We start from the raw sequence: 13,057 nt of genomic DNA, 5'->3' as shown, positions 1-13,057 counted from the left end.
AGTGTTAATAAATTATTCACGATGCTCATAATAGTGACATCCGGCATGAATAAAACCCTTGGTAATTCACAAAACTGCCTCACAAGTTCACCTTCAGGTCAACGTGATTAGTCAACCAACAAGCACACCCGAGGGGCTCTTGGGGTCTTCGAAGGGGCCACTCTGATTTCACAGACGCGCCCTAGCAGGTGCTCTGAGAGCAAAGCCACCACTCACCTGCAGTTTGCTGAGCATCTGGCCACTCTCTCCACTCTGAAAAACACTGGACACTTCCAGCAAGGTTTCTGTTAAAGTCTTCAGCTTGTCCACAAAATGAAAAGTATAATTTGCCTGCAAAGGAAAACAAACGTGGGTATGTCTCTAGTTCTGCTGGGCCACCTCAGGAAGATTCTTAGGGACTGTGCAGCTACAGCAGGGGAGAGAGGCCACAGGACAGGACTGGCTAGCAGAATAAAGACGTGCCAAGGCCACGGGCAGGCCAACCGACACGTCCCCCCACCAGGGGACCGGCTCTGGTGCCCTCATCTCTGCAGGTGCGACCCACCTGTTCACCGTGGTGCTCCCAGGATTGAGTTCACAGAGGGGAACGGCCAATGTCGCCAGTACGTACCGGCTAAACAAAATAATGTTTGCCCACATCTCCTCGAAAATAAGCTGTCAGGTAATGTCCGTGTATTTGTTCTACGACACCCAGCGCTGTTGAAGATACAGCACAACTGGTCATATTGGATCATTTATTGCTGCTGGCAGAGCAAACAAACCCAAGATTCGTGTAAAATAGCTTGGAATCATAAAAATCTTGAGTCACTGACCCACAAAAAAAAAATGCCCATGTCTTTTTTTCCCTAAAGATAAAAGGACTCTATCCTAAGAAATGATTTAAATGAAATATAGGGGCGCCTGGGTGGCTCAGTTGGTTAAGCGACCGATTTCAGCTCAGTTCATGATCTCACAGTTTGTGGGTTCGAGCCCCGTGTCATGCTCTGGGCTCACAGTGCAGAGCCCGCTTGAGATTCTCTCTCTGCCTCTCCTCCACTTGCTCTCTCTGTCTCTCTCAAAATGAATCAACATTTAAAAATAAATGAATGAAATATAAAGGTATCTCCATGAAAATGTCCATGGAATGTTACTATATTTTTAATACTGAAAATAGTCTAAATGCCAAAGAGAAGGCTTAGTACGGAGGGCCTGGGAGAGTCCAACCACACATCCCTGGGGTCACCAGGAGACCCTCCTAATGCCCCAGGTCATCCCAGGTCAGGAGCTGAAAACCAACCACCCCAGAAAAGATAGGAAAGCACACTCCCAGCCCAAAGATGGGGCAGGAGCGCCCCCCGGAGCACAGCTGGGGTGTCCACAGGTCGCGGCCCTGTCCCCCCAGCCCGGCCCGAAGCCCCTCCTCCTGGGACTTGGCTGCCAGGCATGTGAATTGGTGCAGAAACACGTCTCACTCTGTCTGCGTGTGGACCTGGGCCACCAGGACTCACACACTTGCTATTGCCTGCCCGCGCTGGGTAAACGCAGTCCTCTGCTTCTGGGGCCTGTGAAATGATCCTCCTGGTCAAGAGAGGAGGCCAACTATGACTCAGGAGAGAGAAAGGTCTTCGGCTGGAACTGACTTCATGAAAGAGAGGAGAAAATGTAGGCAATGTCTGCTTCATATTTTCCATATTGTCACGGCTGGTCAAGGAGAGCAGAGAAGGTGGCGATAAGAAGGAGCCGTCTGGGCTAAGGGGCCGCCACCTGAGGGCTGACCACCGGGCGGCTGAACCCAGAACCAGCGGGTGGCAGACGGGCAGTGTTCTGGAACCAGCAACAGGGACAGTCTCCACACAGAACCAACCTATGACGCCATCCTGGCCCTCAGAGGGCAGGTGCGAGACAGAGGGGAAGAAAAGTAAAACCAGGGTCTAGGACAGATGCTAAAGATCTAAGCCAAAGAGGAGGCAAATCCCAGGAGAGGGAAGGGGCCAGAGTGGGGTCAGGAATCACCATTGGTCACAAACATCCCTGAGTCTGCACGTTTCGAAGCCTTTCTGATAATAAACAAAATCACATACCTCGTCAGATCTGGGATTCTAACTGAATGAATATATATGCATCGAGGAGTTCACAAGAAACTTCTTTTTTTTATTTTTAAACTATTTATTTATGTTAAAGTTTCTTTATTTTGAGAAAGGGGCTGGGGGGCATAGAGAGAGAGGGAGACGGAGATAATCCCAAGCGGACTCCATGCTGTCAGCACAGAGCCCAACACAGGGCTTGAACTCACAAACTGTGAGATCATGACCTGAGATGAAATCAAGAGTCATATGCTTAATCGACTGAGCCACCCAGGCGCCCCAAGGAGTTCACAAGAAGCTTCTTCAGAAGGAATTTTAAAAAACTCATGTCGTTTCAGATAGCTTCTCTGCAAAATTAAAGGTCAGTGGACGATGAAGCACATTCTATAGTCCTGAGAGAGAGACAACATAAACCAAGAATTCCTCTGTCAGCCAGGCTATGATGCAAAGGGGGGAGCCCCAGAAAGCCATCTTCCAACACCCAAGGAGAAAGAACCTCAGCTACCTGTGAACGGTCCCAACAGTCACATGAAGACAACCTGAGTACACGTTAAGTCAACAATATAAGAATAGAAATTTCCCAATACGATCGAAATGGAGATGAGCCATGAAGGCATTCACACAGAGAACTGATTTTAAATAATGGCTAACAAAGTTCTAAGTTTAATCCAGATGCCAACAATGATTCTTGAAACTTAAGTGTAACAATCATAAAATTATAATAGGAAGGTTATAACTGAAATTAGAACCCCCAGTTGCTAACTTTTACGGAGGTGACTGTCATCATGTTAGAAACCCATAGGGTTTCAGGCTCCCTCGGCGACAGACAGGGTGACGGGCAGGTACAGACGCATGCAGGCGAACTGGGACTCCTAACCCAGTAAGAAACACAGCATTAACTGTGACAGGTAAGCACACGTTAAAAAGACAGAAGGAAGGGGCACCTGCCGTGAAGCCTGTGACCCCCGATCTCGGGGTTGTGGGTTCAAGCCCCACATTGGGTGTAGGGATCACGTAAAAATACAATCTTAAAAAAAAAACAGAAGGGAGAAAAACAGATTCCTTTGGCAAAAGAGAGGAAAAAAGAAAAACACAAGGCCAAGCATAAATTTTAAAACTAACAGAGAATGACAAAAATAACTCTAGACATGCCATTCACGACAATAACTATGAATAGGTCCAAACATCCAATTAGGATGGAGATTCTCAGACCCAGTTGGTTAAGTGATTGAGGAAGTGTCTATATTTATTGTCTGTAAGCCAGGTCCAGGTGCTAGAAATATAGCTATGAACAAAGTAAGCAAAACTCTTTTCTTAATTAAGATTAAGATTATACACAATGCTATCAAAGCCAACTGGATTTTTATATTGGACTAAAAACAAAAGATTTAAATATCAAGCCAAAACAAAAAAAGCTGGAAATGGTAACAACAGACAAAAGAAAATTTGCAGTAAAAAGAATAAACAGAACAAGGTTTGGGGCGCCCAGGAGGCTCAGTCTGTTAAGCGTCCAACTTTAACTCAGGTCATGATTTCGCAGTTTGTGAGTTCGAGCCCCACATGGGGCTCTCTGCTGTCAGAGCAGAGCCTGCTTCGGATCCTCTGTCCCCCTCTCTCTGTCCCTCCCCCACTCATACCTTCCCCCCTCTCTCTAAAAAATAAACATTTTTTTTAAAAGAACAAAATTTGTTTTATTCTGAAAAAAAATTACAATTTACAACGATTAATATTTATGCAGTCAGGAACATATCATCAAAACATATGAAGTAAAAATGACTAGAAACAAGAAAGGAACATGGTAACACTTGAATACCAGGAGCCCTTCGCAACCCGGCAGACGACCCGGCAGACGGTCCTTGAAGAGTCAAGTCACGAACGAGCCCCTGTCCAGGTTACAACCCTAGTTCTGCCCCTTGTTTGCTGCCTGGCCTTAAGCCCCATTGCTTAACCGTAGGCTTCAGGCTCCGAGAGGAATGGGGTTAGCAGAGGTGGTGATATTAGGGTACATGACAGTGTCTCAGGGCCAGGTCTGGGCCATAGTAAGTGCTCAGTAAACAGCCCCGGCAGCAGCCAAACTGCACACCCACATGCCGGGGCTGGATGGTGTTCCCGATGCAACCACAGGAGATCTGAAAAGTCTTAACTCTACAAACACACACACAGACACACCAAATATATATGTATGTTTACATAGGTATCTGGTAAGTTTATAAATATATATACCCTTATTTGTTTTGAGAGAGACAGATCATGTGCACACGCGTGTGCACGCACACGTCAGGGAGAGAAGCAGAGGGGAGAGAAAATCCCAAGCAGGCTCCATGTTCAGCAACGAGCCCGACACGGGGCTGGATCTCACAACTCTGGGATTGTGACCTGAACCGAAATCAAGAGGCAGGTGCTCAAGGAACTGAGCCACTCAGGTGTCCCAATACAAATATGTACATCTTTTTTGTATGACTACCTAAATCTATGGCTACCTAAATTAGTTAAAATATCCTATTTTATCCTCTGTATACATACATATCCTTGCTTTTCAAATGCCGAAGAAAATTTATTGAAACTAACATACAATAAAATCCCAAAATATATAAATCATTTAGGTGTGTGTTATGAAATTAGAAATTCTTAGCCAAAGTTTGTGTGAACACTTTTCTTTTCTTGAGGGAGAAAGAGAGAGAGAGAGGGTCCAAGTGAACGAGGGGGCAGAGGGAAGACAGAGAATCCCATGAGGGGCAGAGAGAGAAGCAGGGCTCACCCGGGGCTCGTGCTCACCCGATGTGGGATGCGAGCTCCCAAACTGTGAGATCATGACCTGAGCCAGAGTCAGAGGCTTAACGGCTGAGCCACCCAGGCGCCCCGCGTGAACACCTTTTAATTTAACGAGTTGCAAATTTTAAATAATACAAATAACTCTTGAGTTATAGGATATTACTTAGGAAGTGTTTACATAGGCAATAATAAAGATATTAGCCATAACAACATGCTAGGTAGAACCAAATTGCAGACTCCAGTAGGTTTGTTACTAATTAAAAACCAAAACTTAGTCAACGTAGTACAATAATACAACAAATATGAGGAAAGCCGAAAGAAATGGATAAAAATAAATGTTAAAAGGAAATAACTTCAGGGGCACCCAGCTGGCTCAGTGGTGGAGGATGTGATTCTAGTTCTCATGGTTGTGAGTTCGAGACCTGTGTTGGGTAGAGATAACGTAAGTAAATAAATGTTTTTAAAACTTAAAAAGAAATGACATGGAGAAAAAGAAAAACAATGAGAAAATGAGCTATTTTCCTAAACATACAACAAAGTATACAGATCTCCGCTGAGTCTAATTTTAAATTATTTAATATTAATCAATATATTAGAGTGCATCTAAACCTTAATATTGGTGTTAATTTAAATATTCAAAACAATAGGAAATACTGATGTTTGAATAATAGATAATTTAATAATTTAATTTGATAATATTAGAAAATAAACCTCCCAAGTATGGAAAATCCCTATAACACATACAGAGGAATTTTCTTTTTTATAATTTTTAAAAAATGTTTTTATTTATTTTTGAGAAAGAGAGAGACAGAGTGCTAGTGAGGAGGGGCAGAGAGAGAGGGAGACAGCCGAAGCAGGCTCCAGGCTCCAAGCTGTCCACACAGAGCCAGACGCGGGGCTCAAACTCACGAACTGCGAGATCATGACCTGAGCCACGGTCAGATGCTTAACTGACTGAGTCCCCCAGCGCCCCTACAGAGAAAATGTTTTAAAGCAAAAGAATGCTATCTCTGCGACCCTAGATTTTAAAATCTCAGTGAAATATATTTTTGTAAGGAACATGACAAATTACGGATAAGCCATAGAAAACCTTCAGGCAGGAACAGAACGTGTGCTGTGTCCAGCGACCGAGGAGGTGGAAAACGGGGACTAACAGCAAGGCACCTCTCCGGCACTGAGAGCGCGAGACTAGAACCTGCTGGAGAAGCAGCTGCTCCTAGGGCTGGGCCTGGAACACCCAGCAGGCACCCAGCAGAGATAAGCAGACTCATGTCAAAAGGACTCAGAAAAGGGGACTTTGTCCACAAGTCCCTGTCTCCTTGCTTGAACTGCCGTACCCTCTGGAAACAATGCAAGAGGCGTCCATATAGAACTCTAAAAGGAGGAAGGAAGAAGCAAGCCAGTCGGTTCCCCAGGACTGGACAATATCAGCAGAAGGGTGCCCTCTGACCCCCACACAACAGAAGCTGACCCACACCCTGCATTTCCCCAGCCAACAAGCCAGCAGCAGAACGCAGCCGGGAGGCTCACTCCTCCCACGATGGACAGGAATCCTGCTGAAACATCAACAAAAAGGATCAGTCAGGACCCTCACTGCAGAGAAGCAGCCCAGGAAACCCCAGGGGAGGGTGGAGGCGACAGAGGGTCCTGCGTGGACGATCTCAGCACACGCACCCCGCACAGTCACCGAGCAGGGGGTAGAGGGACAAGTGGCCTGGCCCCAACAAGAGGGCTCTCGACCACAAACTCCCATCCCCCGCCCCCGGAAGCATCTGGAAGCATGTGGGCCTGGACAAACCACCCTCAGGCAGGAGCATCAGGGGCCAGGGGAGCCCCAGATGCAGCAGAGGGGCCAGCCTATCAGAGGCTGCTAGGATTCAACTGTCCCTCGAACCACAACCACAGGGAGGCTGAAACCTGTATTTTGTTAAACCTGAGGGATGTTACTTCTGGCAAGAATAAAACATTTTTACAATCTCCTGACAGAAAACCCCCAGTTCCCACAACACAAGTGAAAATCGCCCTCTACACAAAGAACCAGAAAAATCACACCTTGAATACGAAAAGCAATTAACTGGGGGGCGCCTGGGTGGCTCAGTCGGGTAAGCAACCAACTCTTGGTTTCAGCTCAGGTCATGATCTCACGGTGGGTAAGATCGAGCCCCACATCAGGCTCCATGATGACAACACGGAGCCTGCCTGGGATTCTCTCTCTCTCTCTCTCTCTCTCTCTCTTCCTTTATGCCCCTCCCTCCCAAAATAAATAAATAAACATGAAAAAAAAAGGAAAAAAGAAAAGCAATTAACTGATGTCCATATTGAGGTAAATCAGACGTCGGAAGGATCTGGCAAGTATTTTAAAGCAGGATAGAGAAGGCAATGTCCCTAGGGTCCCTCCTTCCACAGCTCAGCAGGTGTCCAAGAACTCACCTCTCCCAGGGGTGCGGTATCCCCACGATGACCTCCCCAGCCGTGCCGCAGTCCAGCTCTGCAGAGTGGCCAAGCGTAGGGGTTCCCCTGCACCCACAAATGCAGGTCCTCGGCACCACCAGCAGGGCCCCTGGTGATCTCTGCACCCAGCTGACCACAGCTGTGTTCCTCCCAGTGGGGTCTGGACCCTGACCCTGGGTGGGGAGGCCATTTCCAGGGTGGTTCCTCCCACCCCCCGAGGTCCTGCCAACCCGGTAAGGGTCTGCCCTGGGCCTTTATTCTTCACATCCTTAACCAACCCCCTGGGACTCTAAGCTCTTGTTACAGTCGTGATTTTTCATTTCAACCTTCCTTGCTGTTTCTTCTGATTGGACCCTGACCAACACACTGGAAAATAACCAGACAGACACCGTGCTCAGAAAACAGCAAAAATGTGTATGCCGTGAATAAAACTGCCGTGAAGAAAACAAATCTCTTGTCCAAAAGAAGTAAAGATCATGCAATTTCTTTTTTTTTTAAGTTTATTTTTTTTCAAGTTTATTCATTTTGAGAGAGACAGAGAGAGCGAGAGGGGGAGGGGCAGAGAGAAAGGGAGAGAGAGAATCCCAAGCAGGCTCCACACTGTCAGCATGGAGCCTGATGCGGGGCTCAAACTTACGAACCATGAGATCATGACCTGAGCCGAAACCAAGAGTTGGATGCCTAACCGACTGAGCCACCCAGGCGCCCCTGAGCTTATTTATTTTTGAGAGACAGAGAAAGCGTGAGTGGGGAAGGGGCAGAGAGAGGGAGAGAGAGAATCCCAAGCCGGCTGTGAGGTGTCAGCACAGACCCCAACTCGGGGCTTGAACTCATGAACCATAAGATCGTGATCTGAGCCGAAGTCAGACGCTTAACCGAATGAGCCACCCAGGGGCGCCAATAATGCAACTATGTCAAAATCACTCCAAACACCAAAAACTAGTTTTAAACGTGGTCTGGTACCCAACAAAAGAAAAACTGTAGGCTTGCAGAGCTGACAGAGGTGAGAAGCCACAGAAACTGACCCCAGGGATTTGGGGAGGTCGAGGCAGGGTGCCGAGGCTGTCGCCCTGAGTCTGACGTGGGGCTCTGCATGAGGACCTCAGAGTGGCCACAGTCAGCAAGTGGGACAGTGGGGCCTGCGTAGCTCTCCCCCCCGGGCTCATGTGGCCGGCACCAAGCCATGCTCGTGACACTGCTCACACACAGCCCAGGGACTCCTGGACTCCTGGGCCTGGGTCTCCTTCTCAGGGCAGCTGGCATGTCCGGCTGCCAGGCCACCAGCTGCCCTCGGTCTCCAGAAACTTGCTCAGGCCCAAAGTAGCGGGACCCACACCGAGGCTTCACGGCTGCTTCAGGAACTTGAGAGCAAACTGTTGTCAGAATAAAAGCGACAGTCTTGGTTCTCTGACAGAGGGGACCTCCAGGGACCCAGGGAAAGTGCCACTAGTTCCACTTTTAGGGAAAGTGTTTTAATTACGAAAGCAATCTGAACCTTATCTTCTCCTCCTCCCGCCGGTCCTGGAAACTAAGGTCTGCACACTTCAGTGGGTTCTCCATTAGAAGCTAACAAGCAGCTTGTCATGAGCAGGCTGTGCAGGTAACGCCGACGAGTGAGGTTGGACCCTGCCGCGGGCGCGAGTTCACAGTGACAAGGTTCAAGGAAGAGTATCTGGGGGACCCCAGGGCCAGGTGATGTCACTGGAGCGGCCCTGGAACCTGCCTCCGTGCATCTCTTGCTTTGCAGAATCAAGGCCCGTGTTCATGCGCTCATTAGCAAATTAACCTCCCTTCCGTGTGATTCCAGAACTGGCCACAGAAGCCTATGGACAGAGTTGGCGAGTTTCCTACATGGCCCCACACATTTCCATTTTCAAGTGGTAAAAGAAAGTATCAGTGTTCATGCTAGACTGTGTCCTCCCAAAATCCATAACCCCCAGGACCTCAGAATGTGACTCTTTTTGGAGAAAGAGTCTTAAAACGGGGGATAAAGTCAACATGAAGTCACATGTTAACCCTTAATGAGCGGGTTTTTGTTTTTTTTTTTATGTTTATCTATTTTTGAGAGAGAGAGAGAGAATGGGGGAGGGGCAGAGAGGGAGACACAGAATCCGAAGCAGGCTCCAGGCTCTGAGCTGTCGGCACAGAGCATGACGCGGGGCTCGAACCCACGAACTGCGAGATCATGACCTGAGCCAAAGTCAGACGCTTAACCTACTGAGCCACCCAGGCGCCCCAAGAGGGGGGCCTTTATAAGAAAAGGAGGTCAGAACACAGACACGCACAGAGGGACGAACATGTGATGACACGGGAAGAAAACAGCCATCTGCACACCCAAGAGAGAGGCCTCAGGAGGAACCAACCGTGTGGACACCTTGATCTTGTACTTGCAGCCTCCAGGGCTGGAAGAAAACAAATCTCTTGTCCAAGTCTCCCGGCTAGTTTACGTACAAGCTCATACAGGCTGTGTGTCAAAGACTTCAGAGTAACACACGTGGCCTGAATTCCAGCTCCCCACAATTTCCAGCTCTGTAATGTCTCCTTTCCAGGCTGTGGTTTTCCTCTCTGTATAATGGGTATGAGTTCCTTCCACCAGCATTTGTTTGAGGGGTAAGTGAGACTGTCCACGCCAGGGACCTGGCCAGGAGTCAATCAGGGTAAGTAATACCCAGAGCAGACCGCTCTCCCTGACCACGTTACCGCTGCCATCCTCAGGCCGGACTACCACTGACCTGTGCTGGGGGACAACGGCCCCGGTGACGGAAGGAAGAGTCGCTGGATGCAGGGAGGGCACAGGGCTTAGCCCAGAGATTATCCTGTCCCGGGTATACGTAAATTCAGGGAAGTCTTCGACAGAATGCACACAAGAGCCATATAATCAGTATTGTGTGATTCATTCAACAACCATTTGCCCACTGTGATACTGGGCGCTGGGTATGGCGGTCCATACAACAAACACATCTGATCTCAGCTCCTGCTCTCAGACACCCGGCCCGGGCCACGGGGCTCCAACCGGGCTGAGGCCACCCTGGGGCCAAGGCCCCCCTTGCCCCTTGGAGCCGCAGGCACACAGCTGGCCACCAACCTCTGCTCAGGACACAGACATCAGGAAAGCCTGGCTCCCTCCCCCCGTGCCAGGAGACGTTAATCCACTCCTGCCCCCGCCTGACCACCACGATGCCCCAGGGCCAACTTGTGCGGTGACAACTTGTTCTGAGACACACAGGGGTAAGGCCAAGTGCTCTGTGCCCTCGGCTTCCCCCTCGGCCCACAGCCAGCCCCCGCTGAGCACCGTCACCAGGACAGGTTAGCCTGGGTGAGCCTGAGTTCACACTCTGAGCACAGGCTGTCCCTCCTCTGTCCTCTCCTCCCTTGGGCTCCCACCCTGTCTAGACACCTTTCATCCCGCAGTTTCTCCTCCTCAGCACCAGTGACACCAGACAAGCCTCCCTCATGACAGCAGGGGCTGCCCTGTGAATTTCGGGGTGCACAGCGGCATCCCGGCCTCCACCCACTGGGTGCCAGGAGCTCCCCCCCTACCCCACCAGCAGCGCCCTGGTCATGACACCAGAAACAACTCCAGATACTACCACAGGTCCTCTGGGGACAAAATTGCTGGGCCCCACCCCGGCTGGGAATCCCCAGCCCCCCAGACCCCTCTGCCTGCTTCCTAGGGTGATTTTCACCCTTCCCAGGACCCAACGAACACGGTCAGAATGTCCTTCAGAAATCACGTCGGTAGAGAAGATCCAGGATTACATTTGTTTGCTATTTTCTAAATATTTTTGAGAGAGTGAGAGAGAGAGAGAGAGAAAGAGAGAGAGAGATGGAATGAGTGGGGGAGGGGCAGCAAGAGAAGGGGTCAGAGGATCCGAAGCCGGCTCTGTGCTGACAGCAGAGACCCTGACACGGGACTCGAATTCACGAACTGTAAGACCTGAGCTGTAAGTTGAAGTCGGACGTTCAATCAACCGAGCCACCCAGGCGCCCCCTAAGTGTCATTTCTGATTTTTCGTTCCGATCCTCCGGACTGCACGCCATGCAAGAGAGTTATTTTTAGCCTGTTTGGTAAAAGGAAATGGAGCACAGGGAGTCAGATGACTTTTCTAGGGAGAGCGCGGTGCTGAGTGTAGCGGGCTGGCGTCCCATCGGGAAGGACACCAGTGGGTGGCTGACGTGTACACGCTGAGCTCACGATGCCGTTCCTGACAGGCTACTTACTCGTGGACGTAAAATCTAATTCTTGTATCTGTTTTCGTTTTTTTCACTTTTATAATCTCTCTTAACACGCATGTGTTGGGGCACCTGGGGGGCTCAGTCGGTTACACGTCCGACTTCGGCTCAGGTCAAGGTCTCTTGGTTCATGAGTTCTAGCCCCGCATTGGGTTCTCCACTCTCACTATAGAGCCTGCTTGGGATCCTCTGTCTCCCTCTCTCTCTGCTCCTGCTCACCCCCCTGCCTCTCTCTCAAAAATAAATAAACATTTTAAAAAATTAAAAAAAAATAAAAGCTCATGTGTTGTCTTCACTCTGTTCTTTAATTTTGCATCAGCCTGGGGCCAAAACCAACACAATTCTTTTTTTAAATTTTTTTAATGCTTATTTATTTTTGAGAGAGAGGAGAGACAGAGCGTGAGCAGGGGAGGGGCATCCGAAGCAGGCTCCAGGCTCTGAGCCGTCAGCACAGAGCCCGACACAGGACTTGAACTCATGAACCGAGATCACGACCTGAGCCGAAATCAAGAGCCACCCAGGTGCCCCCAAACCAAACACAATTCTGACCAACAAAACTAAACGAGCGCACTGATAGACTGGGATCTCCCGAATAATAACGTGGAAATACCATCAATCCACATGTAAAGACCCTCCCAGAACGAGCTGGGTCTTCCCTAGATATCGTAGCCATTGTGTTCTTGGGGTCTGGGAAGTGTTGTCAAAGGGGGTGCAGATGGTTTTGGGGACACACCCGTCAGAGAGCCCAGCCAAAGAAAGGCACGGTACGGACGCCATGGACCGCAGTGTGTCCCCACGAACAAGTCTCCCCGATGAAATCCCGGAGCTTGCTCGCGCCTCCATTTTGCTGATGGAGGAAGAGGTCTCTACGGGGAGAGTGACAAGCCCAAGGTCACGCAGATGGAGGGAACAGGGAGGGCGCCCCCCCCCCCAGCCTTGCCTGTGTCACCTCCATCATGCTCCTGGGTGCCTCCCTCAGTGTCCAAGGATGAACCCTGTGAAATTAACACCCTCTCCTAAAGACATGGTGGCCACTTCACACCGAGGTGCTAGGAGGCTGAACAGTCCTTGTCACAATATTGCTGTTAAAAATCTGTTCTGGGGGCACCTGGGAGGCTCATTCGGTTGAGAGTTTGACTTCGGCTCAGGTCACAATCTCACGGTTCGTGAGTTCAAGCCCTGCGTCGGGCTCTGTGCTGACAGCTCGGAGCCTGGAACCTGCTTCGGATTCTGTGTCTCCCTCTCTCTGCCCCTCCCCCACTATGCTTTCTCTCTCTCTCTCTCTCTCTCTCTCAAAATGAATAAACATTAAAAAAAAAATGAAAGGGATGCAGAGAATAAGACGAAGTACTAAACAGTTTACAACATGGAGCCGATGTTGCTTCACATGACACGTGCCAAAGCTTCTGGGACCTCCAACCAGGTGGGGCTTGAGACCAAGCATCTACTGACCGCATCCAATGTTCAGGAAGCCAGACAGTCGCGGCTGACTGCCAGAATAACGCACCCTGCCTACAATGCCAGAAAGACAGCCTTAT

At 49.4% G+C, this 13,057-nt stretch overlaps 1 protein-coding gene across 1 annotated transcript in view; it reads right to left on the bottom strand.

The window, feature by feature from the left end:
- Positions 1 to 13,057, bottom strand: part of ABCA13 (ATP binding cassette subfamily A member 13) — a 366,745-nt gene that overhangs the window by 246,209 nt on the left and 107,479 nt on the right. The window contains exon 27 of the mRNA XM_042977198.1: positions 217 to 330. Within this exon, the coding sequence (XP_042833132.1) occupies positions 217 to 330 (114 nt within the window). The remainder of the gene's footprint in view (positions 1 to 216; positions 331 to 13,057) is intronic.

Source organism: Panthera tigris, chromosome A2 (assembly GCF_018350195.1).
Source record: "Panthera tigris isolate Pti1 chromosome A2, P.tigris_Pti1_mat1.1, whole genome shotgun sequence".
Classification (NCBI taxonomy): Eukaryota; Metazoa; Chordata; class Mammalia; order Carnivora; family Felidae; genus Panthera; species Panthera tigris.
This window is presented reverse-complemented; position numbering and strand designations above follow the sequence as displayed.